The sequence below is a fragment of the Choloepus didactylus genome, chromosome 15 (assembly GCF_015220235.1).
Source record: "Choloepus didactylus isolate mChoDid1 chromosome 15, mChoDid1.pri, whole genome shotgun sequence".
NCBI classification, from domain to species: Eukaryota; Metazoa; Chordata; class Mammalia; order Pilosa; family Megalonychidae; genus Choloepus; species Choloepus didactylus.
In genome coordinates, this window is record NC_051321.1 from 18,689,643 (window position 1) to 18,709,900 (window position 20,258).

General features: G+C 35.8%; 1 protein-coding gene across 2 annotated transcripts in view; it reads right to left on the reverse strand.

Moving 5' to 3' along the window:
* The window catches only part of TRUB1 (TruB pseudouridine synthase family member 1), a 61,910-nt gene that overhangs the window by 23,824 nt on the left and 17,828 nt on the right, over positions 1-20,258 (reverse strand). Inside the window, exons 3-4 of one of the 2 annotated variants that reach the window (XM_037805181.1) lie at positions 19,707-19,762; positions 6,240-6,321 (exon numbers count right to left, since the gene is read on the reverse strand). The exons of the other annotated variant lie outside the window; for it this stretch is intronic. Of the exons in view, the coding sequence (XP_037661109.1) occupies positions 6,240-6,321; positions 19,707-19,762 (138 nt within the window). The remainder of the gene's footprint in view (positions 1-6,239; positions 6,322-19,706; positions 19,763-20,258) is intronic. 2 annotated transcript variants of the gene reach the window in all.

A 20,258-nucleotide genomic window follows, 5' to 3' on the forward strand; every position in this document is an offset into this window, starting at 1 on the left:
CAAACAGACAAAGGTACCCAGTGTTCTTTTTTACTTCAATTGCTCTTTCACTTTAATTATTATTCTTGTTATTTTTGGGTGTGTGCTAATGAAGGTGTCAGGGATTGATTTAGGTGATGAATGTACAACTATGTAATGGTACTGTGAACAATCGAATGTACGATGTGTTTTGTATGACTGCGTGGTATGTGAATATATCTCAATAAAAAAAATAGTATTAGTCTTGATAGGACAAAATGACTTAAAAGTATTCATTTTCCAGTTACTACATACTGTCTCAGTTACTTTTTCCACAGATCAGTTGCTTTCAATAGGCCAGTTAAGGACTGTTTTCGTTTATTACAATGACTGGGTGGCATTTAATGGATGGTGGCCAGAGATGCTACATGTCCTGCAATGTATAAGACAGTGTAACAATGAAGAATTGTCTTGTATGCATAACTTTTGAATGTTTACCCAATACTCATGAAGTGAAAAGCCTCTTTATAATCACCTGAGGCTAAAACCTAACTTCAGTTTACCTTTAAACAAAGTATTTTTTGTATGGTTTTTACATATACTTAATTTTCCAGGAATGAGTTATCAATACAACACATCTGTAAGAGTCCGCATTTGTACTGATGATATTCTGTCATTTATGTATAGCTGTAAACATCTGATTACTTCATTACAAATTATAGTGTATTAATATTGTGCATTTGTATATCAAAGTATCTACTTAATTATAAATTACTTGTATTTCTTCTTTAGATTTCATTTACTGCATTTTATTGATTTTTTTAGAAATATATATATACATAGGTTACAGCATCTTTGAATTTTCTTTCAGGATAGTAAAGAAGCATTACAGAAAAGTAGTTATTAAAAAAGGAGCATTAGGTTATCAGAAAAGTTCAGAACAAGTAATGAAGACTATCACAGTTCTCCAGTAGACAGTAAGTTCCTTAAGGAAACTGGCTAGGTCTTACACTTCTTTACCTTCTCCTTGGTACCTGCCATAGCAGCTTACATATGACAATAAATATTTGTTAATTTACTGAAATCATACAGCAAAATCATGTGAATCAGAAAAATTCTCTGAACTCTCATTTTCTGGAACTATAAATACTGTTCAATAAACTGCAGGGTATGCTCCTGTTCAGAACCTGAGGAGAGTTATTCAGTTTCTCTATGATTTATTTCAATATTATAATAAGATAATTTCTTCAAAATCATACTTTCTTTAAGGAACTGAATAAGGTTACATATTACACAATAGAAAGTAAAATTTTTGATAATTCTGACATGCTTAAGGACAGGAAGGAGAAATATATTTAAGTACTTTGGTCACTCTGGTCCTCTTTCAAAGAATGACATAATCACGTACTTTGTTTTAAAATCTGGAAACAGATTTTCGTTGTCAACCTCCTCTTCCTCACTACCCCATCCAACCAACCAACAAGTCTTACCAAGTTTACTTCTTAACCATTCTTCTCATCTGAAAACTTCTCTTATCTCTGCTACCACCACCCTAGTCCAAGCAGCATCATCTCTACCTGGACTACTATAGGAGCCTCATAACTTGCCTATGAGATCTCCATATCCATTCTTTTTCAATCAATCCTAATAATTCTGTGAGGTAAGTATCATCTTCCTCATTTTGGAGATGAGGAAACTGAAACAAAAAGATACTAAGAAATTTTCAGTTATACAACTAGAAAAGAGCAGAGCTAGAAATGAAACCCCAGTTTGCTTACTCTAGTGTTCTCTATATTTCATGAAGCTGCACCCCATTCCTAAATGAACCCTTAATTATATTACCCTAAGACCATTATTCTGAATAACAATCATTCCTCATTTACACTTTGGCAGATGGAGACAGAGATGTAGGAGACTTAATTATATATGTACTGACAGTATACTGTAGTACCCTCTAGAAATCTCTGATGTCTTCCTATTTCCCTATGCCTTTTTCATCCTAAAAGCCTTCTGGCTGAAGGTTCTAGTTGGGTTGCAATTAAGTGAGAGTCTGCTATTATTTCATAATAATAATTTAAAGAATATTTCAACAGCTCTTTTTAAAAAGCCTTGAAATAAATCAGTGATTGTTTTTTTCATTTCATTGCCTGATTAATCAAGCAAGATGCTAAGCTACACATAAATGCTAACAGGAGAAGTGACGCTATTATAAACAAGAAAAGGTTCGTTTCATCACTGGGGCAATATGTAATATATAATAAGGCCACTCAAGTCAGGTCATACTTAAAATAAACACGAAAAAGTCAGACAGTAAACTGCCTAAAACTAAATTAAGAAGAGATAACATTAAGGGAGGAAGGGCACAGAAAGTCTACAAATAATTCAAATAATGCAGGAGAACCGACTATAAAAAACCACAACTGTTGCATTATACATAGCATAAGCACTGCGAGAGTTGCTAGGAGACCATGTCATTTATCTACTCTATCTTAGAGTAGTGAAAGAAGGAATGGTAGAAAAATTATGGTGGGCCCAGTGAGTTCTGCTTTACTTCCAGAGAAATAGGTTTCCCTCTATCATATCTTTTGTTACATATTCGAAAACCACAGGAGCATCTATTTCAATAGCTGACAAGTAATTGTAAAAAAACACTATGGCAAGACACAGATAAAATCTAACAAGAGGGGCAAGATGGCAGCATAGAGAGGAGTGGAAGCTAAGTAGTCCCCCTGGAACAACTACAAAAAAACAGAAACAACTAGTAAATAATCCAGAATAACTGTGGGGGGACAAACGAGACCATCCACTTATCATACACCAACCTGAATTGGGAGGAATGCCTGAGAACACAGCATAAAATCTGTAACTAAAACCTGCGGAACCAAGTCGTGAGACCCCCTCCCCCATAGCCTGAGCTGCAAAGCCTCGTGGTGCCAGAGAGAAGCTCTCTCCCAGCAAGCGAATATAGCTCAGCTGAGCTCCAACTGGGGTTTTAAGTAGCGAGTGTGAACTGCTCACTACAGGTACGCATCCCCAAAAACAGACAGAGGCTTTGGGTGATGACTGACCTGGGAGAGCCGGAGGGTCGCCCTGGACTGGGTCTGAAGGGGACTGTTTCTTTTTTGGCTCAGTGGAGAAAGCCCCAGTCATTTTCAGTTTCCAGGGCTGTGACTCAGGGAAGGGTGGAGACAGCACAAGCAGAGAGCGAGACCATTGAAATGCTAATGACCTCCACCTGGGGGGTCTGTCTTCTCTAGGAGGAAAGGGGTGGTGCCCTTTCCATTCAGAACCAGACCCCAGAGCCTGGGGAACACAGCCATACCTCCTCACACCAGTCAAGAATTATAGGCTGACAGGTGCCACCTGCTGGGCAGAAAAGCACAGTGACTCGAGGCATCAAAGGGTGGAGCAATTTTCTAAGACACACCCACAGGGAAACCAGATACTGAATATTTCTTCCCTCTGGGACCTGAGCCTGTTCTGGTCTGGGAAAACCTGATTTGGATAACCAAGGAAACCATGCCTAGGCAACAGAAAATTAAAACCTACACTAAGAAAAACAAAGTTATGGCCCAGTCAAAGGAACAAACGTACACTTCAACTGAGATACAGGAATTTAAACAACTAATGCTAAATCAGTTCAAAAAGTTTAGAGAAGATATTGCAAAAGAGATAGAGGCTGTAAAGGAAGCACTGGACATGTATACGGCAGAAATCAAAAGTTCAAAAAAACAACTAGAAGAATCTATGGAAATGAAAGGCACAACACAAGAGATGAAAGACACAATGGAAACATACAACAGCAAATCTCAAGAGGCAGAAGGAAACACCCAGGAACTGGAGAACAAAACACCTGAAAGCCTACACGCGAAGGAGCAGATGGAGAAAAGAATGAAAAAATATGAGCAACATCTCCGGGAACTCAAGGATGAAACAAAGTACAATAATGTACATATCATTGGTGCCCCAGAAGGAGAAGAGAAGGGAAAGGGGGCAGAAGCAATAATAGAGGAAATAATTAATGAAAATTTCCCATCTCTTATGAAAGACATAAAATTACAGATACAAGAAGCGCAGCGTACTCCAAACAGAAGAGATATGAAGAGGCCTACGCCAAGACACTTAATAATCAGATTATCAAATGTCAAAGACAAAGAGAGAATCCTGAAAGCAGCAAGAGAAAAGCGATCCATTACATACAAAGGTAGCTTTATAAGACTATGTGCGGATCTCTCAGCAGAAACCATGGAGGCAAGAAGGAAGTGGTGTGATATATTTAAGATACTGAAAGAGAAAAACCGCCAACCAAGAATCCTGTATCCAGCAAAGCTGTCCTTCAAATATGAGGGAGATCTCAAAATATTTTCTGACAAACAGACAATGAGAGACTTTGTGAACAAGACACCTGTCCTACAGGAAATACTAAAAGGAGCACTACAGGGTGATAGAAGACAGGAGTGCGTGGTTTGGAACACAATTTTGGGAGATGGTAGCACAACAATGTAAGTACACTGAACAAAGGTAACTATGAATACGGTTGAGAGAGGAAGGTGGGGAGCATGTGAGACACCACAAGAAAGGAGGAACGATAACGACTGGGACTGTGTAACTTGGTGAAATCTAGAGTATTCAACAATTGTGACAAAATGTACAAATATGTTCTTTTATGAGGGAGAACAAGCAAATGTCAACCTTGCAAGGTTTTAAAAATGGGGAGGCATTGGGGGAGGGATGCAATCAGCATAAACTAGAGACTGTAACTAATAGAGTCATTGTATTATGCTTCCTTTAGTGTAACAAAGGTGATATACCAAGGTGAATGCAGATAAGAGAGGGGGATAGGGGAGGCATGTTAGACACTTGACATTGGTGGTATTGTCTGATTCTTTATTCTACTTTGATTTAAGGTTATTTTTCCTTTTGCTGCTTCCTAGCTGTCATTTTTTTTTTCCTCTTTCTTTTGCCTCTCTACCTTCTTTGACTCTCCCTCCTGCCTTGTGGAAGAAATGTAGATGCTCTTATATAGATAGTGGTGAAGGTGGTGAACACATAAATGTATGACCATGCAGAAAACCATCGATTATTTACTTGGGATGGAATGCATGGTGAGTGAACAAAACCATATTAAAAAAAAAATGGGTTGATGACAAACCTCGAGGGCAATATACTGAGTGAAATAAGCCAGACACATTAGGACAATTATTACAGGGTCTCAGTGACAGGAACTAATTATAATATGTAAACTCATAGACATGAAATATAAGGTACCAAGATATAGGACGAGGCTTAAGAATGGGGAGTGGTTACTTAATATGAGGAGAATGCTGAATTAGGATGAACTCAAATGTTTGGAAATGAACAGGGGTGTTGGTAGCAAGATGTGAGAATAACTAACAGCGCCAAATGGTGTGTGAATGAGGTGGAAAGGGGACGCTCAGAGTCATGTATGTCACCAGAAGGAAAGTTGGAGGTCAAAAGATGGGAATGTATAACACTGAATCCTATGGTGGGCAATGTCCATGATCAACTGTACAAATACTAGAAATCACTTCCATGAACCAGAACAAATGTATGACAATACAATTAGAAGTTAATAATAGAGGGACATATAGGGAAGAACTATATACCTATTACAAACTATATACTACAGTTAGTAGTATTTCAACATTTTTTCATAAACAGTAACAAATGTACTATACCAATACTACGAGTCAACAATTGAGGGGGGTTGGTTAGGGATAGGGGAGGATTAGAGTTTCCTTTTCTTTTTTTCTTTTTTCATCTTTCACTTTATTTCTTGTCTGGAGTAATGAAAAGTTTCTAAAAATTGAACAAAAATTAAGTGTGATGGATGCACAGCTGTATGAGGGTACCCAGGGGCAAGTGATTGTACACTTTGGATCTTTGGATAATTGTATGGTATCTGAACAATCTCAATAAAAATGAAAAAAAAAAAAAAATCTAACAAGAGAGTATCTCTGATTTGTTTCCCATTGACTAGAAAAAACATCGTAACTCCTAGCTATAAATGTTTTTTGGCAAAGGAGTCATTTGCAAAATTTGGTTTATAAGAAAAGAGGTGATTACAATAAATCTTTATTAATAAACTCATACCAAACAAGTTACAATGTGATAAACAATTTCCAAACTTCTTAACCTAAAGAAATACATTGAAAATTAAAATCATTGATAATATCAAATAAGAGATTTATTTAAAAGTTCTGAATTCCCAGAAACTTTCTCTGATTGTTAAAAAGGAATATATTAGATGAATTTCATACCGTAAGGTTTTTCTTCTGTTACTCTCCCTGTAGAATCTAGTGTATCAGTAGCTTTTCCCAGTTCTCCAATGGCAATATACCTCTAAAGGAAAACAAATAAGGGAGAAAACTGTATGCATGTCCTGAAGTTCATACAGAATTTTGTTAATGCAACCAACTTGAAATAAAATGAAGGCAAAAATAAGACTGCAATTATTTGTTTATTTTTGATATGCAGGAAGCATAAATATAAATTGAGGAACATTCAGAAACTTCTGACACTAGCCAACATGAGACAAAAAAGTCTGATTCTATTGACAATTATGGATTATCAACATACTATTATTGCAAACAAATTTTCTAAAACCAGTTTTATAGTGGACAACTTTGTTTTTTAATGAAAATTTTCAAATATATCCATGAATCAACCCTTACAAAGCCATCACCAGATTCAACAATTTTGTCACACAATTAAAATTAATTTAAATAAAACAATTTATTACTTTTTATATGAAATAACAAAAATGCTAGTAAATAGACCATGCATTTAAACACAGCTAAATATGTAAAAAATCAGCAAAACTAGTATAGCAGAGGTAGTGTACTTAACTAATACTGTGTTTTCTTAATAAAGAGAAATACTTCTTAAGGTCTCTGAAAGGAAAAAAGCTAATTCTTAAGAATTGATCATTATTCATAACTGAAGATTTAGATCATACTTAGTCAAGTGAGGATTATCTTACTTCTCATCTCATGGCAGACTTACACAGTACATATTCTTTCTACTACTCTCTTTTGACCAAGTTAAAATTGTATTTAGAGCATCATATGAAGAGAACAAAAACTGCAAGGCATATAGGTCCTACTGAAAATAATCTGTATTTATGTGAGCATTTTTTTAGAGGAAGCTCAAAGTACTTTGCAAGTTCATTGTGCAAGTGAATAGAGACAAAATTGAGGAAAAAACATTAAAACTCCAAATTTCCATAAAAATGACATTTTATATCAGCCTAAATGCCCTTTGATGAAATCACCTTCACATTATAAAACTCAGATTTTTTTTTAACAAATACAATACAAGAGGGAATATTCTGATACATTTATTTGAATTATTATTATTTTTTATTTCATTAATACCGAGAAAAATTAGTTTCTGGTAACTAAACATTCAGTCTCATCACCTGAAATGCCCCATTCCTGCTTCTATATTTTAGAACAATCAACCTTGATTAACCATATAATGCAGGAGAAGTATAGCAGAGTGAATGTTAATAGCACTGGTTTAGATTCAAACTGGCTGGTTTGAATCCCAACTCCACCACAGTTGGTCAAGTAGTTCGTCTTTCCTGCAGAAGCCTCCTTTCCCTATCTTAAAATGGGATAGTAATAGTACTTCATAAGAAGAAGCAAAGAGCAAAGAGTTGAGAACAGTAGCTAACCCATGGTCAGCAATGGAAAACAATACTTTTATTGTTACTATTTTAAAAAAAAAGGATAAAGAATGATTCACAGTAACATTGGTTAAAATGACTCATCTGGTTACAGGAAATTCTTATAAGGAAGAGTAAAGCAACCAAATGCTTTCTCTGATTTTTGCCTTAACAGTCTGCCTAGTTGCATAAGAAAAACACAATGCAATCTTATCTACGGTGCCTTGAATGTATTTGCACTATTATGCTATGTACCAACCTTTAGTCAGGAACCTTAACATGCTTTCCAAGTATACAATGATCATTCTAGTCTCTGCACTCAGAGCCTAGCCTTAAGCTCTTCTCTAAAGATCACACCCTATTCATCTTTCAAAACCTCCTTGTCAATCCATCCCAACTCCCAAATCCAACCCCCACCCCCTGGCAAGTTTCTTACAGAAAAAAAATGATGGTCCATATCAAATCTAAATCAAATATTCATCCATTTACTAGCCATTATTTCGTTCACTCATATTTCCTGTGCACTATGAAGTATAATCTGCTCTCCTGGGTGCTTGGGGGTATACAAAGATACATACTAAAGAGTTCCCTGCCTCTAGAAGGTTAGAGTATAACAGAATAAGACATCAATAAAGACAACTACTACAGAGGGGAACGAGTGTCATGGTGCTAACAGACAACGATGTCTGTGAGAATCAACTCTCCCAACTCCCACGGCTTCTTCTCCTAAGTACCATACTGCTTGACGCATGATATTCATTGGTCCTTATCTTCCCAAATATTAAACTCTGTTGGCTCTATTGTTCTCCTACATTCCTTAATAGATGAAAACACAATAGCAACTTAATGAAAAGCTGTTGACAGTAATCTCTTCAGAACATGCTGGAGAAGTTCTGAAGTGTGCAATCTTCACATTTCACCATAGTGCATCTACCAAGCATCTACCAAGTCTCAAATCATTCCAAGTTCTGTGGCTATGCCGTATCTGGTTACATGCTGGATTCCTTTTAGGGGAAAAAATACTAAACTAGTAGTTCTCCAACTTTTTGGTTTCAGAACCCATATACACTTAAAATTATTGAGAAACCCCAAAATCTCTTTTTATATGGGTTTATCTGGCACTATTTACCATATTAGAAGTTAAAATTGAAAAATGTTTAAAATAACAATATATATGCACACATTTCATTAGCCATTAGAGAAATGTTATTGAACATTATGGAACCTCTGAAAAACTACATCGTACAAGTGTAAAACAGGCAAAACTATGAAAATAGTTTTGACTTCAATAGACTCCCTAAAAGAGCCTCAGGAATCCCTACAGGTTCCTGAACCATACTTTGTAAACCATTGATTTAAATCATAGCTGTTTCCTAAATTCCCTTGTCCAGGCATCTAGTAATAATTATTTTTCAATTGTAGTCAATGATCCACAAACCACTTGGAAAAACTTAACCTGAACAGTAAAGCCTCCTGCTGAAACAAGGCCTTGCCACCAAGAAGATACATGATAGAAGAAGAAAAAAGACATGGAAATGGATGCATACAACCCTACCCTTTCATTCTATAAGGTCTAAAAATACTTTACATTTGCATAAATTCTATACAAAGTCTGGGTTTTAGAGTTGTTTAGTCTCCAAGTTCTATGCCTAGGAATTGTAAATTCTATTAATGTATTCATTACAACATAAGTCCACTAAAAAAAAAAAAAAAAGGAAAAAAAAGGAAGTCCAATAGAATTTTTAAAGAATTTTCCGAGTTGTGTGCTCTTTGGGATTCATGGTTTCTCACCAATGTGACTTTATTCTCCTATTCACCTTTCTTTAAGCTCCCTGCACATCACAGCAGATGTCAAGCAGACAAATCTGCTTTAAAAGCAAATCAGAAACAAAATCAGAGGACTCATGCTCCCTAATTTCAAAACTTACTACAACGCTATAATAATCAAAATGGTGTGGTACTGGCATATGGACAGACATATAACCAATGGAATAAATTGAGAATTCAGAAGTAAACCTTCCACACCTAAGGTCACTTGATTTTTGATAAGGGTGCCAAGTCCACTCAGTGAGGAAAGAATAGTTTCTTCAAAAAATGGTGCTGAGAAAACTAGATATTCATATGCAAGAGTATGAAAGTAGACCCCTACTCACACCATATACAAATTTAACTCAAAATAGATCAATGGCCTAAAAATAAAAGCTAAAACTATAAAACTCTTAGAAGAAAACGTAAGCAAATATTTTCAGACTCTTATACTAGGCAATGAATTCTTAGACATTATACCAAAAAATGGGAGGAAAAGAAAGAAAAAAAAAAGATGTTGGACTTCATCAAAATAAAAACTTTCATGCATCAAAGGATACACGAAGGAAGCAAAAAGACAACCTAAAGAATGGGGGAAATTATTTGGAAACCATATAAATGATAAAGGTTTAAAATCCAGAATATATAAAAAACTGCTACAAATCAACAATAAAAAGACAAACAACCCAATTTAAAAACGTACAAAGAACTTGAATAGACATCTCTACAAAGAAGATAGACAAACAGCCAATAAGCACATGAAAAGATATTCAACATCATTAGCATCTAGGAAATGAAAATGAAATCCACACTGAGATATCACCTCACAGCCACTGGGATGACTATTATTAACAAAACAGAAAATAACAAGTGCCTGATGAGGATATGTGGAGAAATAGGGACCCTTGTACACTTCCACTGGGAATGTAAAATGGTGATGCTACTAAGGAAAATAGTTTTGTGCCTCCTCAGAAAGGTAAACATGGAATTCCCAAGCAACCCAGCAATTCCACTCTTAGGTATATATACCCCCAAAGAACTGAAAGCAGGGACTCAAATACTTGTACATCAATGTTCACAGGAGCATTATTCACAATAGCCAAAAGGTGGAAACAACCCAAGTGTCCCTCGATGGCTGAATGGATAAACAAAATGTGGTGTATACACACACACACAACAGGATACTATTCAATCATCAAAAGGAATTTAGTTCTGATATATTCTACAACATGGATGAACCTTGAAAACATGCTAAGTAAAAGAAGTCAGACACAAAAGGACAAGTACTGCATGATTCCATGTATCTGAAACATCTAGAATAAGCAAATTCATAGAGAAAGAAAGTAGAGTACAGATACCAGGGGTGGTGGCCGGGGGTGGGGGTGGGGGTGGAGAGTGGGGAATTATTGCTTAATGGGTAAAGAGTTTCTGTTTCGGGTGGTGAAAAAGCTTTAATAATGGAAGGTGGTGATGGTAGTACAACATTGTAAAAGTAATTAATGTCAATGAATTGGACAATCAAAATATATGTTACCATAATAAAAAACAATAATAAAAAAAGAGTAAATCTGCTTCTGTACTACTCAGGAGAAAAGAAAATGTTTGTCTTACAAAATTATGCATAATTGTTCCCATCTCAACTAGGCAACTGCTTTTTCTGAGGTTTGATTTTGAAGCTTGTGATTCCAAGTTTCAAAAGCAAGGAAACAATATAGGGATACTATTTAGAATGAGGAAGAACATTTTTAAAAACCTCCAAACCAATAACAGGTGGCTTTGAATGTCTTCATTAAAAAGCAACATCTCTTTACAGTTAGTATAAGCCCTTCAAACTTTTCCATATAGTACTAATAAAAACTACAAATAGGGGGAAGGAGATGTACAAATTGGACTTGGAAAAAACTGACTAAAAATGCTCAAATCTCAGAGTTGGCTAAGTTTCATAGGAACATTATTCAAGTCTCATTTTGGAGTCTGTATTGACTGGTTAACCTAAAAAATTACTATACTTAGGAAAAGTTACTGTCCTTTGAATACATTAATCCAGCATGGGAAACTTTTCATATCCTAATGATAATACTTATTCAATTTTTGGAGAGGATACAAAGTTGCTTTCTGAGGAAATGCTGGCTTTGCCTGCAGGTACCACTATGGCTGTACCTCCAGAAAGATGTGAGCGTAGCCTTCTATCTGGACAATGCTAGTTAGACTCTTCAAGTTTCACAAAAGCCATCAACTCTCATCTGGTTTGTAAAACATAAGTAACCAACTTTTTGGAAAATATATATAGAAAGACAGAAAGCTAATGAAGATAATACCCCCAAACCTCATCAAAGTCTGTTACTTCCAAGTGCAGCATCTGCTATCCAGCTTCTAGTGAATGGCTAGCTCAAAGAAAACTTAATTTTGGCAAATTAGTAGAGGGGCTATGCATCCATTGCCTTCTTCTAGATAATTTACATTCTATCTTTAAATCAAGTTAGGTCACAGGAACACATTAGCCTAACCTCAGAATTTTTACCTAATTTACATTTTACATAAAGCCACTTCTAGATCTGTTGTAAAATTATTTATGAGACCCATCTACTGTGTCACTCAATATCTCTTACATGAAGCTCTATGTAAGAAGTTTCTTTCTAACTTCAATGCCAAGAGGAACTCTGTCTCCCTTAAAGAACTGATATACTTCCTCTTTCTGTTGAGTGTCCTGTTTAGCCTAGCCCACAGGAAATCACAGACAGGGATGAAAGGAATAAAATTAACTGCATTCAAGATTCCCAGAACTTTCTTGGGTAAAAAAATCCACAGAACTTAAAGTTGAAGAGGCCTAGAACTCAGGAGAAACAGAGATTCATGGATAGGTAAAACATTAGGGAACAGTAATAACAGTATTTATTGACTACAATCTTTATACCAGGCATTGTACAGAAAACTGAGATGCTTTTTACACATACTATATACTTGACCCCAAAAGATCATGCAGTAGAAAGAAGACAACTCAAGAGAGACATTATCATTGGCAAAGCAAATCTTACTGGACAACAGGAGAAGAAGAGAATGAAGAACACAAAGAGAACCTCTTTTCTTTAATCATACCCTGATCTGAATGGGAAGGAAAACAAGAGTTGATGGTCTGAATAACCTCTGATCTTCACAGAATAGAAGCAAAATAATCTCATGGTCTAAAGATTTTATAACAAAGGTCAACATTCCACTTATTAATTGGTAGTGGCTGCATGAAGCACTATGTTGAAAGGGATTCTATGGATGTTTATTGGTTAAGCAGGAAAGAATGTAAGCATGTTCAATTAGCAATATTTCTAACTAAGACTGGTTGATGAGGGAAGGGTGTACTATGATACAGCTAGAGAATGAACATTGAATATCTGCCATCCCACAACTAAAAATTTCTACTCTTGAAGTAACTCTACCCTACTCCATACTACGTCTAATTTCTCTAGTAATGGTGTGATGCAAATAAAAACTCATGCACAGTGCTGAGGAGTGGAGTAAGAGTAAATGGTAGGTCCAACATCAGATCCAGATCCAGTTATGAGGCTGCAGTTATCAAATTTTTCCTAATGAAATAGAAGAAAAAATATCAAGAGGACATCATACCCAGGGAGGCAGGGAAAGATGGCAGCATAAGGAGGCATGGAATTTTGTTAGTCCTCTAGAGCAACTAGTAAATAGTCTGGAACAACTGTCTGGATGACATCCATGACTAGACACACATCATACACCAGTCTGAAATGAGTGAAAGGACCAAGACCACAGCATAGAACTGTAAGTAAAGCCCCCAAAACTGCAGAGGTGGTGCCCCTCCCCAACTGGCATGGCAGGCTGAGTTGGAACACTTCCCTGTGGGAATAAGAAGCAGTCTCTGCTAGAAGCAAGGCAAAGTAACTCAACCAAGCTCCAACTGTGGTTTCAATTAACAAATTTGAACTACTAAATACAAACTATGAGCATAGATAAATCTGGAGCAAGCAGGAAAGGAATCCTGAGGTCTCTCCCAGCAGAGAGGAGATGGAGATGACAGAAAATAATAATAACAATAAATAAATAAAAATGGAGGCTTTTGTAGACAGCTGAGCTGAGAATACTGGAAAAAAGCTGTGTCCCAAGAAAAGGGGCATACAGAACCAGGTACCAACTACGGCTCTTGACTAGAGAAATGGGGGGCTGGGGACTGGCTCTGAAAAGGGGATTCCTTCCTTTTTTCTTTTTTTTTCTCATTCTAAGTAGCCCATTAGAGAAACCCTCAGGCATTTTCAATTGTCAGCACTGATCCAGGCAAGGGTAGAGTTAAGATAATCAGAGAGACAAAAGAAGAAGTCAAGTAAAGGAGATATGTCCCTAAAGAGCTTATCTTAACCCTAAGAAAAGGGGGGTCAGGGCCCAGCTCAGGTGACTGCCCTCTTTCAGAGAATTCAAACCCCAGGACCTGGAGGTTACAAGAAAAAAAAAACAGAAACAGCTTAAGCTTGGCTTCTGACCACCCTTGTCCTGAGCAGGGACAGGGTCCTCTGAGAATTGAAGGCACCACACCTGTTTACGCAGTGGGGAGCTGCAGGCTGACAAGTGCACCTGCTGGGCAGAATAAGAAAAGCACAGATTCTAGAGGCCTCACAGGAAAGTCTGACAATCAGCTGGGACTCAACCTCAGGGAAACTTGATACTAATTATACCCTCCTCCTGAGGCCTGGGCCTGTCTGGTCTGGGAAAATCTGATTGGGGTAATCAAAGAAACCAGATGCCTAGACAACAAAAAATTATGAGTCACACTAGGAAAAACAAAGGTATGGCCCAAAGGAGCAAACTTATAAAACTTATAAAACAAACTTTATACCACAAATGAAGGAGTTGAAAAAACTAATTAAAGATGTTCAAACAAATACGCTAAATAAAATCAATGAGCTAAAGGAAAATGTGGCAAAAGTGATGAAAGATATAAAGAAGACACTGGGTGATGAAGAACTCGTAAGCTTGAAAAAACAAATGGCAGAACTTATGGGAATGAAAGGCACAATAGAAGAGATGAAAAACACATGGGAGACATACAACAGCAGATTTGAAGAGGCAGAAGAAAGGATTCATGAACTAGAGAACAGGACATCAGAAATCCTACACACAAAAGAACAGACAGGGAAACAGAAAAATATAGGCAGTGTCTCAGAGAACTGAATGACCACATAAAGCACATGAGTCCAGGAAGCGCAGTGCACCCCAAACATAACAAATCCGAACAAACCTAATCTAAGACACTTAACAATCAGGTGATCAAATGTCAAAGACAGAGAGAATTCTGAAAGCAGCAAGAGAAAAGCGATCCATCATATACAAGGGAAGCTCGATAAGACTATGTGCAAATTTCTCAGTGAAAACCATGGAGGCAAGAAGGCAGTGGTGTGATATAGTTAAGATAATGAAAGAGAAAAACTGCCAACCAAGAATTCTATATCTGGCAAAACTGTCCTTCAAAAATGAGGGAGAGTTTAAAATATTTTCAGACAAACAGACACTGAGAGACTCTGTGAACAAGATACCTGCTCTACAGGAAATACTAAAGGGAGCACTACAGGCAGATAACAAAAGACAAGAGAGAGAGAACACCAGAAGGAAAGACAGAAGATAAAGACAGGGACTGTATAACTTGGTGAAACCTGGATTGGTCAATGATGGTGATCAAATGTACTAATATAAGAAAGTTTTTACATGAGGGAGAACAAATGAATGTCAGCATTGCAAAGTGTTGAAAACTGGATGGTATAGGAAAAAAAAATACAATCAATGCAAACTAGAGTCTACAGTTAACAACATTGTAATATGTTTCCATTAATTGTGACAAAGGCAATATACCAAAGCTAAATGTCTGTAAGAGGGGGATATAAGGGAGTGGTATAGGATTTTTGGTGCTGTTGTTGTTGTATGAATTCTCACCGTATTTTATTTTAATTTTTTCTTCTATATTTCATATTTTTATTCTTTTTTTCTCCTCTTCCTCTTTTTTTGTGGTAGAAATGGAAATGTCCTCATATAGATTGTAGTGGTAAATGCATAACTATGTGATTATACTGGGAATCATTATTTATTTAGGATGGATTGTATAGTGTGTGAATAAAACTGTTTAAAAAATATACAGAGGGATACAATTCCTGGAGAAAATGTGGAGAGGGGGATGTACCTATTTACTGAAGAATGGTGTAGCCCATTCAGATGGCAGTGTGGTTGTGTCATAGGAAGCTAAATATGGGGTTGCCATATGGTCCTGCAACCCTGTTATTGGGTGTATACTTGGAGGAACTAAGAGTGGGCACAGGAGTGGCCATTTGTACACTGGTGTTTGTGGTGGCAGTAGTCACGATTTGCAATGGATGGAGGTGGCCTAAGGGTATATCAACTGAAAAACGGAATGGTGAACTGCAGCATATACATACAAGGGAATATTGAGCAGTGGCAAGAAGGAATGAAGTTGTGAGGCATGAAACTAGGTGAATGGAACTTTAGGACAGTATGTTGAGTGAAATAAGTCAGAAATGAAAAGACAAACATTGTAACCCCTCACTAATATGGACTCACAATAATGTGCAAACTCTGAGAATTTAATCTGGGAACATGGGTTATCCAGGGAAGGCTTATTGTAAAGGTTCCTAGACTTCAAGCTCTTACAGCAGTCTCATCTATTCATGAGTTGTAATGGTTATTTCTAAATTCTGAGAGGCTGAGCTGTTTGTGTGTGACCTGGTCGGTCCCTGGAAATTCAGATGTCTGTCTGGCACCTGAGACTAGGAGCCAGAGTTTAGCAGCTGTGAGTGTTGGCAATGTCCTATGAAGCAATGTTAAAAAGGATGAAAAGGAGATCAGACTTTGATTGGACATATGAATGAAAACTTGGTTGAGACTGGGGTAGATCACACTAAAGAGTAGAGGATTATATTGACTATGTTTTAAAACTTTGGCTTCTATGTGGGACCAAAGGAAGAGAAGTTTTTGGTGCAAAATCTATATTTTCTGGAGCACACTATATAATTTAACTTGTATGGTTAATAGGCTGAGCCCTCGATTTTGGGGCTTGCCCTTATTAAGCTTATTACTGCAAAGGAGAGGCTAAGCCTACTTGTAATTGTGCCTGGGAGTTATCCCCAGGGAACCTCTTTTGTTGCTCAGATGTGCCCTCTCTCTCTAAGCCAACTCGCAGGTAGACACACTGCCTTATCCCCAGTGTGGGATATGACTCCCAGGAGTATAGGTCTCCCTGACAACATGAGACCTGACTCCTGGGGAAGAGCCTGGACTCACATTGTAGAATTGAGAAAGACTTCTTAGACCAAAAGGGGGACAAGAAATGAAACAAAAGAAAGTTTCACTGGCTGACAGACTTCAAATGGAGTTGAGAGGTCATTCTGGAGGTTACTCTTATGCATTATATAGACATCCCTTTTTTGTTTTCAGTTTATTAGAATAGCCAGAAGGAAATATCTGAAACTGTTGAACTGCAATCTAGTATCATTAATTCTTAAAGATGAGTGTATAACTATATAGCTTATAAGGTGTGACCATGTGATTGTGAAAACCTTATGGCTCACACTCCCTTTAGCCAGTATATGGATAGATGAATAGAAAAATGGGGGGAAAAAAGTAAATGAATACTAGTGGGGGAGGAAAGGTATGGGATGTTTTGGGTGTTCTCTTTTACTTTTATTTTTATTCTTATTTTTACTTTTATTTTTATTTTTTGGAGTAATTAAAATGTTCAAAAATTGTGGTAATGAACAAAAAACTATATGATGATAGTGTGAGCAACTGTACACTTTGGATGATGTACAGTATGTGAATATATTTCAATAAAATTGCATTTAAAAAAGAGTACTACATACACAGAATTAAAGTTGTTGGATGAAATTTTTATTTTTTATACATGTATGTGTACACAGGGAAATGATGTAAAATGAACTTCTAACTATGGGTCTTGGTCAAAAAGTCTGAAAGCTACTGGGCAAGACGATCTCTAAAATTCTTTCCAGTGCTAAAAACAAAATCTATTTTTTTTTAATTTGCTAATAATTTTTAATTTCTTTTGATAAAAATGTAATTTTCAACATACCTAAAGGTAAACTTAAATGATTTCAATCCTTCTGCAAATACGTAATATAAAATTAAAAGTGTAAGAAATACAAATAGTTAAAAAGACAATATTCATTTTTGAAATGTGACGCTCCCAAGAACTAGGTTTCTGTAACAAGATACGCCTGGGATCTTCTATTTATGCTATAGAGTCATCCAAGGATCAATAATTTCACTGTATGACATTCAGCTTTCCTAGCTGAATACTAAAATGATACGTGACAAAATTTAAAACAAAGTCAATGATATATTTACATTTTCGGCCAACATATACCTGGAAATATACCTGGGATTCACAAGTAAAACCTTTCAACAGCATATAGCTTGTGTGTTTATGTTCTGAGAGGGAAGGGGTGGTTAATGAATATTCCAATGAACTGAACATATTTTATCTTTTAAAGAACAAATATGTCTTAATGTAAAATATCTTTATAAGAAATTTTGGAAAATACCAAATAATGTGAAAAAAGAAAATAAAAATCATCCCTAATCATATATCAATATAACCATTGCTTATATTTTGGAGTTAAGAAACAAATATCAAGCGACTGGCAAAAGCCTATATCATATATAGATTTTAAACTGTGTATATCAGTATTTAAGTACAGTGTATATATTTACTGTATAATAGTCAAAATTCTCCATTCTAACACAATTTATGTATTCTGTGACTTTTTAAAAAAAAAATTATTCTGTTAACATATATACAATCTAATATTTCCCCTTTTAATCATATTCAGATATATATTTCAGTGCTGTTAATTGTGTTCACAATGTTGTGCTGCCATCACACCATCCATTACCAAATATTCTGTGACTTTTTATCACCAACATTTTGAACATTGAAGAGCAAGCAATACTAAAATTTTTCAGTTTATCTACGGCATAAGATCCTTTCCAACTGAAAGACACAAGGTCTTCACAGCAGTGGATAACTAAAATGGGAGTGTCAAAGACAATATGCTCTCCAGTGCTTTTTATTTTTTAAAGAAAGCTTAGTTGGACTAATACCATTCAAAATGTGGTCCACAGACCAGCACTAGTCCACGACAAGATAAGTTCAGAAAATGAGGGTGTTTAGATACTCATTTTGCAATTTGACATTGCCAAAACACTTCTGTTATATTTTTAAAAAGTCATCAGTCTATGATGAATTGGAAAAACGTTTTAAATGGCATTTTACCTCAGACTTTTTAGAAGAAAAATTAGACAAAATTTGACCATTTTACCTACTATTTATAACCCATTTACAGGAAAAGATCTAGTTCAGGAACTTGTTGAAACTCTTCTCTATCTACTGGTACATTAGTCTCCTTTCCACAGGCATTTTCTTTGTCCCGAGTCCCAACCATTAATCTAGTTGCTAAACAGAATATAGATATTCTGATCTCTTTTAGAGCTGGAAGAGATGATCAAATCATTTTTCCTAAGGAAAAACTGAGAGGCCCACAAAAGTTAAACTCTTTGGCATCTTGACTTCTATTTTAATGCTCCTTCCAACATCCTCTTTCTCATGAGGGTTATTCACTGAATGCCTCAAGCAGTTCACAGGTTTATGCCTCTCCAATCCTCCTATCAATCCTATCAGATGCCTCAAAAAGGGATTTTTTTTTTTATTTAGCCAAGGCTACTCTCATAGATGAACAATATAATTTACCATATTAAAGAAGCCCACTTTTTTCTTTAACAAACAATTTGTAACCATTCAACAAATCATGAATTTTGTTGAAAACAGAATGGTTTAAAAATGGTACTGCTTCTATAAAAATTCCAAGGTTTAAAAAAATCTGCCAATAGAATTTATGGTCTTTAAGTCCTTTTCATCTAAGCAATATGATTACATGAAAAATTCTAAGTATATATTTTTCTAATTATGGGCATTACAGAGTTTTTGCTTCTAAAAGTCTAATATGTTTTTCAATTATGATTTCCAATTTATAGTCCCAATATTTAAAATCTCAAATATCAGGATTATAGACATTGTAATTAACAGTCAGGAATAGTGACACTCATTAATGCAAGTTATACAGTTCATTTTTTTTTAATTGATTTAAAATCTAACCCATAGGCGATTAAGAAAAACCTTAAAGAAAAAATAAAAACAGAACTATTTCAGTGTTCTTACCTTAGACCCTGACAACATACTGGTCAACATTTTTGTTCCCCTTCCAATTCCAACCACTACAAATCAAAGAAAGAAATATCATGACACTCTATTCTGAAGTCTGGGTTTTAAAAATATCTTTATTTTTTGGTCATAATTTCCTGGCATACATAGCATGAAGTTGGAAAAGGCATATTGTTAGCATAATTTGAGGGCTCCTATTACTCTAATCAGTTGAACTTGTCACATAACTAAGAAATTTTGAAGAGTGAAAAAGGGGAGACTATTTTCTTTTTCATTCTCAGTGTGTTAATAAACATGGTAGACACCTCAACCCAGCCAATTAGATAACAATAAATTTTAGAACAATCTCAAAAAACTAACTGGGATTTTATATGGGCATCAGTGCAAAACACATGCTACAATTAACCATGTTCAAATGTCTGATATGAAGTCTTTTGACAGACTTCATTATCAAACAAAGCAAAAGCCATCATCATAGCTAATGAACCATGACAAGTTCATTAGTGCCTGGCAATATACAATTAAGAAAATAGAAACATAACAAATTGA